Raw genomic sequence first — 13,212 nt, 5'->3', positions numbered from 1 at the left:
TCTCTCTCTCTCTCTCTCTCTCTCTCTCTCTCTCTCTCTCTCTCTCTCTCTCTCTCTCCCTCCCTCCCTCCCCTCCCCCCCCCGCCCCGTCTTGAATTCAAGCGATCAAACTTTGGGGGGGGGCTCAACGTTGGTTCTTGGAGTCTGGCCAGGTCGGGGTACCTGAGGCGGGAAGAATCGAGGACCAGGGTGGGCCACCGGGTTCCGGAGGCCGCCGCCCAGAGCGGGGAGAAAGAACGGGGGCGCCGCCCCCGTCCCACGTCCGCTCCCGCCCCGGGCCAGCCCCTTCCTCGCCGCGACTCGCCCGCTGTCCCCACCCCCTCGCCCGCGGCGCCCAGTGGGAGGCGGGGGCCGGCCTTGCTGAGCCGGGCGCCAGGCTCTGATTTGCTGCGGGCGTTGGGGATCGACAGCCTCCGCGGTGTCTGCCAGCAGCAAAGGAGGGAGGGAAAGGGGGAAAAAGTGCTCGGCGCCGAAGGCGAGGTCTGCACTCCTCGTCCCCGCGGCTGGCGCAGGACCTCACTCCAGCGGAGCGCCCACGGGGAGCGGGTCGCGGGGCGGCAGCGGCGAGGAGGCCACGGAACTAGAAGGAGGAGGACAGGGAGCGCGCGAGCAGCCAGCGAGGGGGTCCCGGCCGTCCCGGGCCATAGTCGATCCCCGCGCCGTGGGCGAGCGCGCCCGCCGCCCCTTCCTGGACAGCCACCACCGCGGGGGAGATTGGGCAGGCGCCGAGCTTCCTATGACTCCTTGAAGTCGTCGCGCTCCCCTCTGTGTCCGCTACCCGGGCAGTGTCTCTGGTCCGGGTTCCTCGCGTGCGCCCCCGCTCCCCGGCCCGCGCACCCCGCCGGCATGGACGTACACACCCGCTGGAAAGCTGTGCGCCCGGGTGCCCCGCTCCTGTCCCCGCCGCTGCTCCTGCTCCTGCTGCTGCTGTGGGCGCCGCCTCTGAGCCGCGCAGGTAAGAGTGCTCCAGGGGCACGGCGGACCGGGCCTCCCGCACTGCAGGATGCGCGCGAAATCGCCGCGCCGCTGTCATCTCAGGCACGTTCGCCGCCCGCCTCCTCCGTGCCTGCAGAACTTTCCCCCTTGGCCTGTGGAATGCACCGGGCAAGACAACGAATACCATTCGTTGGGGGCCCAGGAGAGGGAGCCTGGCCAACTCCATCGCGGCGGGTGTACCGCCCCCTCCTCTAACAGGGCCAGCTGGGTGGGGCTGTCGCTCGAGTCAAGGAAGAGTGTACCTCGTGTTAGATCTGAGCAGAGTTGGCCACACTTTTTGTCCCCAAACTTCACATTCCTAGTCCCACATCACAGGCGACCGGCTGCATCCATCCCACGCAGCTCTTCAGCAGACACTTCCCTCCTGAAAGCTGGGAAGGGCCGCCCCCTAGAGTCAAGGCCATTCGATTCCTCGGGGACTCCTGGGGATGGAGGGGGATCCTAGAAGTTTGAATCCCCAGCTTTGGACTTGCCTCGGTACACACCCTCCCGATTGCCCGCGTGTCTGGGCTTACTCTCTGCTGTCCCAGGGGATGGGCTTCCCCTCCAGTCCCCGCCAAGTCTTCAGGGGGTACAGGAGAGCCCTGTGAGGTAGTAAGCCAATCCTGCTCCTAGTCGGGACTCCAAACCTCCTAACCCCTTAGAGGTAGTTTTCTTGGGTTTACTGCCCAAAGATGGGATGAACGGGGAACCGGGCCTGGAGAGAGCCCCAGATGATGTGCGGATGTGAGGCTCCTCCTGCCAGGATGGGCCCTTGGAAGAAGCCCTGATCCAATGGGAAGAAGCAGGAGGGCACTGATGACGTCCCTGTATGTATTTCAGCACTTCCAGGCTCAGGTCTGGGCAGAAGTGTTGTTCTCAGCATCACTTTTGTTAGTTAGTGTGGGATAAATCTTCCCAGACCCCTAAACACCATAGCCCAGTGTGGGAACGCATCCAAGCATGCACCGAACAGCAGGTGGCTGCAGTGGATAGTGGTCTGGTCAGCCCTTGTCCAGTGACAGGGCTTTTCTTAGCTGGTGCTTCCAAGACTAGCAGGAGAGTCATTTTCCACGCTCCATGGCCAATTACAATATTCTTCTCCTGTTCCCTGGCACCATTAGTGTCCAGTGGGTACAGAATAGGCAAGAGTGGGAGTGGGAGGGGCTCCAGGGCCTCGGGGGACAAGGGAGAGTATGGGCTGATGCCCACTGTACTGGGACTTGGACCAACTGACCTCAAATTTTCAGGGTTCAGTTAGAAGTAGGGGGTGACGGAGGCCCTCAGAAAGTGTGGAAGAGAGACAATATGGGGTCAGCCCCTCCTTTCCTCTCAGCCCCACAAGCTGCTCCCCTGGTCTGGTGGGGTTTCCGATGAACCTTGGAGAAGCTGGCAGGCTGTTCTTGCCATCAGCCATTTGCTCCAGCCTTGCCCTGACCTATGGCCACCCACCTCTCTGCTTCATCACCCACCCCACCCCTACTTCCCTTTGCTGTTGAGGGTGCGGCCAATTGGAAGAGGCTGCCTGGGCCCTGGCTGTGGTGTTAGACAGAGGTCTTGCTCCAGACAAGATAGACAATTAGAAACATATAAAGAAGCTGCTTTTCTGGTGGGCTTCAGGAGACCTTTTTCTGATCCTGTGGTGGAACCCACTTTAAAGTCATCCTCAGGGCACGGCCAGAGGGACAGCAGTCCACTTTGGATGCTGGCACATCAGGAGAAAGTGCAACCCAACCCTGCTGTGCTCTGCTCTCTCTCTGCCCGCCCTCTGCCAGATGTTTTCTGAGAGCACAGTTCTGCCGCTGTTTCTTGGCCAAGTGTGCGAAGGAGTGAGAAGTCAGATTGCACTGGGAGCCGCTAAAAGTCTTAACGGGGGAGGGGGGGTGATGGGAAATGAAACGTGACCCCAATATTTGGAAATTGAGGTCATCTCCTCCATGTGCTATTGGTGGGCCCGAGTCACATGACTGCTTTTTGCAATAATTTGCAGGGGGGAAGGCCAGCCAAGTTTTGTGAGACTTGACAGATATTGAATGGTTAAATTTCCTGTGACTCAATGAGTTGGCTACAGGGACATCCTTGGGCCCTCCCTCCACTCTCCTCGCTCTATCCCTCCTTCACTTTCTGTACAGAGTCCAGTTGGTGGGGGAACCCAACTTCCTGTAGAAACCCTCTGTGTCTCCGGGGTGCATTACTCTGGCTGTGTGGTTCGTTGGTGCTGTGGGCACTCTCCAGCTGTGACTACCCAGCTGTGGTAGTAGAGTGACCTCCTGGGGCTAGCTCACAGCCTATTCTCTGATGATGTTGTCTTGGGGGGTTGGCCCTGCGGTGCTGGCAAGAGACTGCCTCTCCACCCCACCCTGTAGATATTTCTGGATACTCCTCCTCGCCACACCCTTAGCTGAGGCCAGCTGATGCCCGCTGCCTGCCCCTGCCTCTGGCTGGAGGCCTTTCTCTCTGTTCTTTATTCCCTCACTGGATCAGCCTGTACCCTCTTGCAGGGTTACAATTGTTGAGGAGAGTAGGGGTTGTAAGGATCTAAGCTGGTCCCCACACCGCACATCAGGAATGGTGAGTGGTGCCTAGTGGATCAGGGCAGCGTTATCTCCCCCACCCCAGGACACTGCTTGCTGTAGTGTGGGGTTATCCAGCCCTCCTGCCCATGGCTCTGGGAACAGTTAATGCTGGTGGCTAGTTTGCTGGCTGGTACCTGTCTCAGCAGCAGAGGAGCCAAAACTCTGACGAGTGAACGGCTACCCTCTTGCCTGGCCCTGGCCCAAGCATTTTGTTCTTTGATTTCACATCCATTTCTTAGCTTTCTCCCAGGAGACCTGGTACCCTGGGCTTCAATCCTATCTTGGGGGCCCAGGCCAGGCAGGGCCCTGGGGGACAGATGGGGTAACCCCTTTGGCCAGTGCAATGTTTATGCTTATTCCTTCTGCTGCCTCTTCCCACACCTCTCCCTCTCCCCTCCCTGTGCCCTTCCTTCCCTCCTCTCTCTTCCTTATTTTCTCCATCCTTCCTCCTTCCCCCTTCCTTTCTGTCTCCCTTTGGAAGTCCGTGGCCGTGTGTAGGGACTCCCCTACTCCCTTTGGACTCCCTAGGTTCTTCACAGTCAGCAGGACCTTCAAATACCACAGGCTCTTAGCTTACACTTGGCCTGGAGGTGCTGGGGCTGGTGGTGAAGGGGTTCCTCATTCCTTTCCTGCATCAGACACCTTTCTTCTTGTTCTTATGCCACCTCAGAAATGCTGGGCCCTGTAGGATTTGTGGGCCTTGGAGGATCTCTCTATGGGGCCCCTGGTGGCCTGACCCCTTTTTCCTTTTATTACCCTTAGCCACTGTGTCCTCTTTCCTCCGGTTTTAATCTTGCTCTTGTTCCTCTTTTCTGGTTGAGTATTCCAAATTTATCCCAGGAGGTTCACCCTGTTCTGTCTCCCTGGGCTGGAAAGCCCCTCATCAGTTGGTTGGCAGGTCCCCAGTTCCTGTCTGCCTTGGTGGCCCTACACCAAGAGAACAAGAATGCCACAGACAGAGAACAAGTAGGGGGTCCCCAGAGCATTGGTAACTCTCTCTGGTATCCCCTTTCCCTTCAGGATAAGAGGCAGGACCTAGCACCGTGCTAGCAGGCACAGGACACAATACAGACTGGATGGGCTTTGCCTCTGCCTGTGAGAACTGCTGGTTATTTGTAGGGGGCATTCCTTGGTGCTGCACCTCCAGCGGATGTGCCTGCTGAGAAGCCTCTGCCTCTGAGTTTGAAGGCCAGCTAGGATGAGTCTCCGTGCCTCAGTTTCCATTCCTAAAAATGGGGAGACTAGCTTGTGTCACTTTGAAGAGCCTGAGACTGACTGGGTTGCTCTGCAAATGCCTCCTAGGTGCTGGGACACAAATTCATCTCACAAGATGTGGTCTGTAGTAATTTGCAAAAGGAAAAGGGCAGTGTCCCCTAAATCTTCTCTGAACATCAAGATTCTAGAAGCTTGGGGTGGGGTGCGGGTGTGCAAGGAGGTGCCACACAGCTCCTGTCTTCCTGCCCTGACTCTCATTGGCATGTGCCACACTTGCCAGTCCCCTCATGGTGGCATTGTAGTCACCTGAGGAGTGTGTGTGAAGGCAATGACCAGGTCAATTCCAGGGTTGTTTTCATGAGTGTTGTGTGTACTCTCTCTCTCTCTGTATAATTGCTTGCCCATGTAGGATCCATGTCTCTCCGTGTGCTTTATGCCTGCATGTGTAAAACAACTGTGTGTGTATCTGCACATGTGTGTGGTGGCATAAAAGCACACCCATGCATGTGTGCCTCCACAGCTGTCCTTAAAAACTCTGTGCAGGGTGGGAGGTGAGCAGATGATCATGGCCCTGGAGCCCCTGGGGCTCCTGGTGGCCACAGGTTCCCCCAGTGTGATGAGGACAGCGATGTCATGTGACACCTGGACTCCTCATCTAGTTGTTTTATCCATGTAATCAGTGTCGCTGCTGTCAACCCTTTGTGGGGCGCTTTTGGCAGTTCTGGCTCAGCTCGTGGATGTGCCCGGATTCCATGGCTCCATGGCTGCCTGGTTCCTGGTCACCTTTTCTGGTTCTGGGGAGGAAGCGACAGAATGAAAGAACTGGAGATGAGACTCGTTCTTGGGTGTGTACTGCAGGCCAGGTCTACGTTCTGTCACCCATGTCATGTAGTCTCAGCCATCCACTCCTTGTGAGCACAGTCATTTTTTTCTGGAACATTCCCAACTTCAGTAATGAGCCCACATCAGTGGTAAATGTTACCAATAGTTGGTGACTCAGACCTAAGACATGAACCACAGACTGACCCACTTTACTCAACACATAATAACTTCGTGCTCCAGGGTCAGAGATGGCTTTGGTTATGGCATGGGCACCTTTGCTTCCTGATTACAGATCTGTTTCTTAACATTTTTTTGTATTGCATTTAAGTGTGTGTGTGTGTGTGTGTGTGTGTGTGTGTGTGTGTGTGTGTGTGTGTCTTGCTGGGAACAGTTGGGAAAGCAGTGACCTCCCAATGAGACTGGTGAGCATTTTAGCCTAAGTGGACATTGTGATGTGGTGACAGTCAGGAAGGTGCTGCAGTGAGGAAACTGGAGTTTAAATCTTATAGCCTTTGTGGGCTTTAGGGCATAGGTGAGCAACTGGGAAGCCATCCCTAGCTGAGAGGAACTTCTGGATTGGGTGTTTAGAGGGGACAGACAACTGTGTAGATGAAGCGCAGTTAAAGTGGGAAGCAGGAAAACACTCACCGGCCTTTAGGATTTGTACTAATCATCGGAGGTCCCTGTCAGCATGAGATAGTTCCTACCAACCCCTAACAAGCTTCGGAGAATCAAAAGACAGCACTTGCTAATCCCATAGAGCAGCTTGTGTTTACAGGCTTGCCTCAGAAGCACTGTGCTAAGCTGGGGTCCACACCTTACACATTTGAAGGTAGGTACCTCTGGATGGATGCAGAGGGCATGTTCCCCTGTTGTTCTTTTTTGCTCCTCTTCACCTTCACGTTTAATGCTGTTCCACAGGCATGACCTGCACAATGCTTGTGCTCCTGAGTGCTCCTCAGGCATGACGTGTACAGTACCTGTGCTCCTGAGTGCTCCCCAGGCACGACCTGCACAGTACCTGTGCTCCTGAGTGCTCTCCAGGTACGACCTGCACAGTACCTGTGCTCCTGAGTGCTCCCAGGCACGACCTGCACAGGGCTTGTGCTCCTGAGTGCTCCCCAGGCAAGACCTGAACAGTGCTTGTGTTCCTTAGTCCTCCCAAGGCACGACCTGAACAATGCTTGTGCTCCTGAGTGCTCCCCAGGCATGACCTGTACAATGCTTGTGCTCCAGAATGCTCTCCACGCATGACCTGTACAATGCTTGTGCTCCAGAATGCTCTCCAGGCATGACCTGTACAATGCTTGTGCTCCAGAATGCTCTCCAGGCATGACCTGCGCAATGCCTATGTTCTTGAGTGCTCCCCAGGCATGACCTGAACAGTGCTCCTCAGATGTCTTTGGGTGGGACTGAACCTTCCAGATGTGTGCATGGAGGCTCTGCCAGGCCAGGTTGCTCTCTGCATCTGCAGTCCTCACCACAGTCATATATATTGGTATACGGCCTTCAACCTATGTTAAAAGCCAGTGAAGTGGCCATGGCCTGGCGCCCGTTTCCTTCAGACTGAGGTTGATGATTCAGGAAAAGAGCAATGTCCTTGCCACACACACATTCTCCTCCCTTTCTGATACTGGATGAGGTACTCCCAAGGCATCTCTTTTGGGAGGGCAGTGGTCCAGGTGTGTGCCCAGCTGCATGCTGAGCCTAGCTAATTCCCTTCCACTGTCAGAGCTCACAGAGGGCAGCGGCAGACAAGGTGGATGCGGGGAAAGCTGCACAGTGCTTGTGGTCCTCAGTGCTCCAGTATGGGGCAGCCTACAGTTGCTGTGGTGGGCACAGGAAGAGCCCCTTGAATTTAGTCTGGCTCTTGGAAGCTGACAGATAAGGGAAAGGCCTTTGGGGAATGTTTTCTCAGGTCTCTTAACAGGGCCTGAATTTCAGCATGGGGGGGGGGGGGCTGGCTGGGGAACGATTGTAAGGAGAAGCAGTGTGAAGGCCAGGCTGCCCCACCAGCCCCTTCCTTACACACTCTCTTCACCTGAAGGGTCTGGACGTTACTGCCTTCCTGTCTCTGTGGACATCCAGTCTTCTCCAAAAGGAAGACTGCTTTTCAGCAAACTCCTGCCTACTTCGCAGCGATCAGTCTGTTAGCACTGAGGGTAGTGGGAGAAACTTGACACTTGGTACAGGCCCCATATTCTGCAAAGCCCTCAGGTCTCCCCCGCCGCCCCCCCGCCACTCGCTAGCCTAGCCTCATCCCACTGCCTCTCCACTCACACCCCAGATTTCTTAAGCAGATTGCTGATATGACCTGCCTTCACTAGTGGCTCTTTGGGCATATGTCCCTAAAACTCCTCCACCTCTCTGGACTCTGCCCATCATCACCCACAGGCTCTTTCCCTCTAGGCTATGCTAGTGTGGTCTCAAGACTCCACTTTCTTGTTGATGACACATCTGCGTGGGAAGGATGAAGAGAGTTGCAGTGTTGGAGCTTCGAGAGGGTCAGTGCCCTGGAGGTTCCAGGCCAGAGGGGCAGAGGACAGCTGTTTCCCACGGCCTCAGACATCCAGATCACTCACAGTCAGGGGTTGGGAAGGAAGGCCCCTGCATCTTGCCCTTTCCTGTGGACGTAGCACAACAGAGGCACCTACCATGCCTTGGTTCTCCCGTCTGCATAGTGCCCATAAAACGCTGCCTCATCTCCGACGCAAGCTGAATGGGGATTGCAGTGCCTGCTGTAGCTGCCCTCCTTTTTTGACACATGCGATGTCAGTATGTACCTGCATGGAGCACACATGGAGCCTGCAGAGCTCGCACATGGAGCTATACTGCCTGGAGTTTATTAAGGCGCTGCGGGGAAGCCTGGGACCACCCCTCCTCCAGCTATTCGTGGCTAGGCTGATGGTACAGGCTCCAGCCCCCTTTACTAGCTCAGTTATCCCCTGAGTAGACAATTCTGAAATAGGCGGCCAAGAAGCCCTCCTGGAGTTTATCCTGGCTGTGTGGCTGCTGCCACCTGGGCAAGCAGAGTGGCAGGCACAGAACAGGCTCCACTCAGCCAAGCCAGGGGCTGAGGACCTGCAGCGACTGCTTGGTGCGTGACACAAGATGGATGCTCTGTGTACTGTGCCCTGTATCAGGAAAGCTGCATCCCAGATGTTCCTGTTCTGCACTCTAATGCAGCAGGGGCTCTCCCGCCCTCTAGGAATGCCGTGGAGGGCTGGTCCCCAGAGAGTTGAAGCTAGCCTTATGCAGAGGGCCTGTGAACCCTCCCGCACATGCCATGCCTGGTGGTCTCTGGCCTTGAGGGAAGTAAAGTAGGACAGTGGACATGTCCATTTCCTTCAGAAAGGGCCTGGAGGGGCTCAGCAAGGACGCAGCATGAAAGCAGCAGGCACCACGTAACTATTAGCGCCAGAGGCCCCAGGACCCTGCCTTGTAGATGCTAGCTTGTTCACAGGGCCTGCTTTAAGAGGCTCCCTGGCAATCCCCCCAAATTCTGATGCTAGTGAGCAGTTGAGGGCCTATTGGGACAACTCTGGGCACAGTAGGCAGTCCCTGGGGAGGGTCTGCTCCCACCGCCAGCTCAGTTGTATCTCAGGCATTGGAAAAGACAGTTAGCTAAAGAACAGGAGAACGAAGGGTCCTGTGAGTCAGGAGAGAATGCTTGGACTCCTGGCTGTGGGCCCTTGAGTGTGATAGTTAATCTCTCAGTTTATCAACGCATCAGAAATTGCTTGCCTGGGAACAGAGCTGACTGTAGGACCAGAGGTGGTGAGATTCCTGTGGGAATTGAATCCATGATGGTGAGATAGATGCTTTCAGTCCACGTGAATAGTGAGTGGATGACAGCAGGGCCTGTCCTGTGACTGGTACGTAGCTTGTCTTTATTAGTGACTGAAGAGCACCCCTTAATTTCTGTGATGTGTGAAGCTGCTGTGTGTGGGTACAGTACCATCTCAGCAGCAGTCCCTTCCTTAGAACAAGGGTAGGGGGCGTCCCAAGAGGGTGAATCCCTGGGTCACACCGGAGCCATCCCACGTTCTCCTGCATCTGACATCTGGGAGTTAGTATAGGTGTTTTTCTGCCCGGGAGCAGGAGGGCCAGTTGGCCACTTTGGAGGGAACTGACAGATGCTCTGAGGGAGGGCTTACAGAATCTGAGGTCCGGCCTCCAGTCTTAGGCCACTTGCAGATAATTATAGACAGATGAGTTCGGGATTTCTGAAGTTAGAAGTGGCGAGGAGAGGGGACCAGACCTTTGGTGATGCCTGGCAGAAAGATCCCATCTGCCACAATCCGGGTGCTGGGTAAAGGAGCCCTGTGGCTATACCCAATCCAACCAGCTGGGGGTGCTATTCCAGCTCTAAGGCCTTTCTTTGCCTTTGATGATGGCTGTCTCATCCAAGTCTTCCCTGGATGCCCATTGGTGTCCCCAGACATTTCTGTTACAGTCGTGTATAGGCAGGGGAACCCACTTCCATCCCTGGCAGGTGCTATAAAATGCCTCCAAGCCTTTGTGTTAGTGTAACCAAACTCTGGCTTGAGGCTGGCTGGCTTTTCACTGTTCGTCAGCAGTCACTGAAAATGGGCTGCAAGTAGAGAACGCTTGTCTTTTCTGCCTTCTTAGGCCTGCCCCATTTCTTCACTGTTGCTGGCTCTGCTCATGGGGAGGGGCAGTCCCTGGTCTCCTAGCCTCGGAGCTGCCTGTCCTCATATGCCCTGAGACTCTCTGGGTCCAGCCTGTGGACTTGCTCCATCTCCTCTGCTTGGGGCCAGGGCTGGGCCGATTGCAAACAGCTGCTTGGCCCTTGAGGTGGATTTGCAGGCTTCAGGAGGGACTGCTGGACAGTGTAGCAAAAAGGCCACTTGGAGTGTCTTAGGGGACAGCCAAGGCCCTTCTCCCTGCTTGCCTTCTGTGCCTTAGAAAGACTGGAAACCAGGGAGCAGACAGCTGATCTGGTCCTTCAGGTACATTGTAGTCGGTCAGGTCAGAACAGTGGGGGAGGGTCAGTGTCTGGACTGCAGACAGTGGGGGTGGAGAGGGGTATGGGGATGGGGGGTATGGGTGGTGTGGGAGGGTCACTGAGCTCCCAGCAGACTCTGGGGTCTTGATATTCCCCAAAGCTTCCACTGGTTCTAGTAACTTGCTGCCTCCTTCTCTTTCTTCTTTTCCTCTTCCTCCTCCTTCACTTTCCCCTCCTCTTCCCTTCTCATTACACTTCCTTTTCCTCCCCACTCCTCCTCCCCACCCTCCCCTACCTGCTCTTACCCAAGTATTTCCCTGCTTAGTTTGTCCTAATGGCATCTTCTAACCAAGGGCTCCTAAGTGTGTCCTGCCTGAACCCTTTCCCCATGTGGCCCTGTATATACAGATATACTGTAACAGGCACACAAACCAATCAATTACTGATATGGGCGGGGAAGTTTATTTTCAAACATTTCTTTGCTATACATATTATGCCATCTATTAAAAATGAGAGCAAGTTTGTATGTTAATGAAATGGCTACACTTATTTATCTTTATATGAAGATTAAATCTGGGCTGAATGTTGTCACTACCAGCTGTTTGGTGGCTTCAGCTGGTCACAGGCTCAATATCTTGATTTTATGATTGTCAGTGCTGAGAACACTGTTTCATACACATGCACAGTACAAGTTGGCCAGGTGTGTTTGGGGCCATTTGATAAATTGTTGGGAATTTTGCCCTAATGCCAAGCCAGAATTTACGTAATGATTTTTGTTTTTATGAGCAAAAAAGATTTTGTTTTCATGCTCAAATCAGCAGCTCAAATATCAATTTTGAAAAAATCAAACACTGTAGCATAATGCAATCTAAAGATATGCTAATTTGATACTTGTTCCTGAGGGATGGTGGTTGGGAAAAATAAAAGCCTTTGTTGTTTGTGATTAAATCATACCTCTTTAAGAGCAGAAAACATTACATAGAGACAAAGCATTGCTGCCCTGAGGTGGAGTAGTCCGGACTCTGAGCTGAGGCACACACAGTGCACAGCGTGTGCTTATGTGTCCAGAACCAAGGCTACAGTGAAGTCACGCAATGCACCAGAGGCCGGCACTGCCAGAGAAACCCCAGATTCATGATGCGTTTGATTTGAAATTAATTTTTGGTCATAGTTCATTTTGACACCTGTTGCTGTCACTAAGCCGTTTCACAACGCCCCTCCATGTTCTGTCATGTGACCTGTGACCCCATGAGGTTAAAGAGCTTGGCTGTAAAGTGGGAGGAATTGCTCCCCACCCTCCTTGTTTCCCAGGGGAGATGAGCCAGGCCCACAGAAGCCCTGAAACTGGGGAGGGACAGAGCTTGAGCCCGTAAGACAACATCTGTGCTCTGGGAATGACTGTCCATCCTGAGGGTGGCATTCAGGCTCAGTGACAGGAACAGTAGAGAAGGCTGATGCCAGGGAGACATTTCAGTCTCCACTGAAGACACTTCCTCCTTTTTGTTATTTGTGGGGTGTGTGTGTGTGTGTGTGTGTGTGTGTGTGTGTGTGTGTGTGTGAGATCAGGGCTGGGGCTCAGGTTCTTGTCCTTGGGCACTGCTTCTGAAAGCCCCTCAGCCCTGAGTTTTTGTCTTTTGCTTGGTCTGGTCTGTTTTTGGAGAGCTCTGCGGATTTGCTGTCCACGGCGTCCAGCTGTGAGCAGCTTGTTTGTTTAGGAGTCTGAGTCACCGTTTCCATTTTAGTGGAAGAAGGTCTGATAATGGGGGGGCTATGGCTAGGTAAGGGCTGTCTGTTCCATCTCAGTGGCAGCTGATGAAAGGAGTGTGGGGGGCTGCTTTGGGAAAGGCAAATGCTCATGGCAAGGGTGGGTCCCCTTAAGCACATAAGCAGAGTGGGAGTTGAGTCATCAGCCAAGGGTCCAAGAGTTAAGCTGGTACAGCCTAGCTGGAGGCTCAGTGTGGTCTGAGAAGTTAATCAGGGTGTGATCCACATCTTTAAATCATGAGCTTTTCAGAAAAGAAAATGAAAAAGCACAGAGAATAATGCCTGGCTACCTACCTAGCTGTCCTAGTGTGTGCCCCATGAGACTCTGCTCCTATAACGGGTGCTTGCTGTCTAGGCCACCCACCTGGCCCCACTGTGTACCTCGGACACTAAAAGGGAAAGTGAGGGAAAGGTCACCTTGCACTTGTGATCTTAGACATTTTGATCTTCAGGTCACCTAGTGGACCAGAGTTCCCAGCACACAGTAGCAGAAATGGCCCTAGCTTTGTGGAGTGGCAGCAAGGCTTGGAAGTCAGGCCTCCGACTGTACTGGGGGAAGAGAAGATGGCATCACCTATAGGCCAAGTGTGACATTGCACTTCAGAGTTTACTGTGGCTCTAGAAGCCAGTGTGACTTAAGGCACCATATGCCTTAGTTTCTTCATGTGCAGTGGAATGGAAGATGTCTACATCCTTCAGAGGCTCGTGGTGGGGACCTAAAGAGGCAGAATTGAGGCCACACAGAAGCAGAGAGGTCTGGAGTTTGCTGTGTCTCACAGTGGACCGGCATGGATTATGCCTAGTGAATCCTTCCTGGGAGGAGCTGAAAGTAATTGGCAAAGTCCAGGGTGTTTGCTGAACAAGAAAGTAGCCATGATTTAGTAACAATTG

At 54.1% G+C, this 13,212-nt stretch overlaps 1 protein-coding gene across 2 annotated transcripts in view; it reads left to right on the top strand.

The window, feature by feature from the left end:
- The first annotated feature begins 392 nt into the window (after positions 1-392).
- Positions 393-13,212, top strand: part of COL5A1 (collagen type V alpha 1 chain) — a 147,134-nt gene continuing 134,314 nt past the window's right edge. Inside the window, exon 1 of one of the 2 annotated variants that reach the window (XM_084798098.1) lies at positions 393-955. In XM_084798098.1, the coding sequence (XP_084654224.1) occupies positions 847-955 (109 nt within the window). In that variant the 5' untranslated portion in view covers positions 393-846. The remainder of the gene's footprint in view (positions 956-13,212) is intronic. The other variant, XM_084798097.1, reaches the window with a different exon arrangement.

This window comes from Acomys minous (assembly GCF_964271855.1).
Source record: "Acomys minous genome assembly, chromosome: 10".
NCBI classification, from domain to species: Eukaryota; Metazoa; Chordata; class Mammalia; order Rodentia; family Muridae; genus Acomys; species Acomys minous.
Note: the sequence above shows the minus strand (reverse complement) of the source record. Positions and strands in the feature narration are given on the sequence as shown.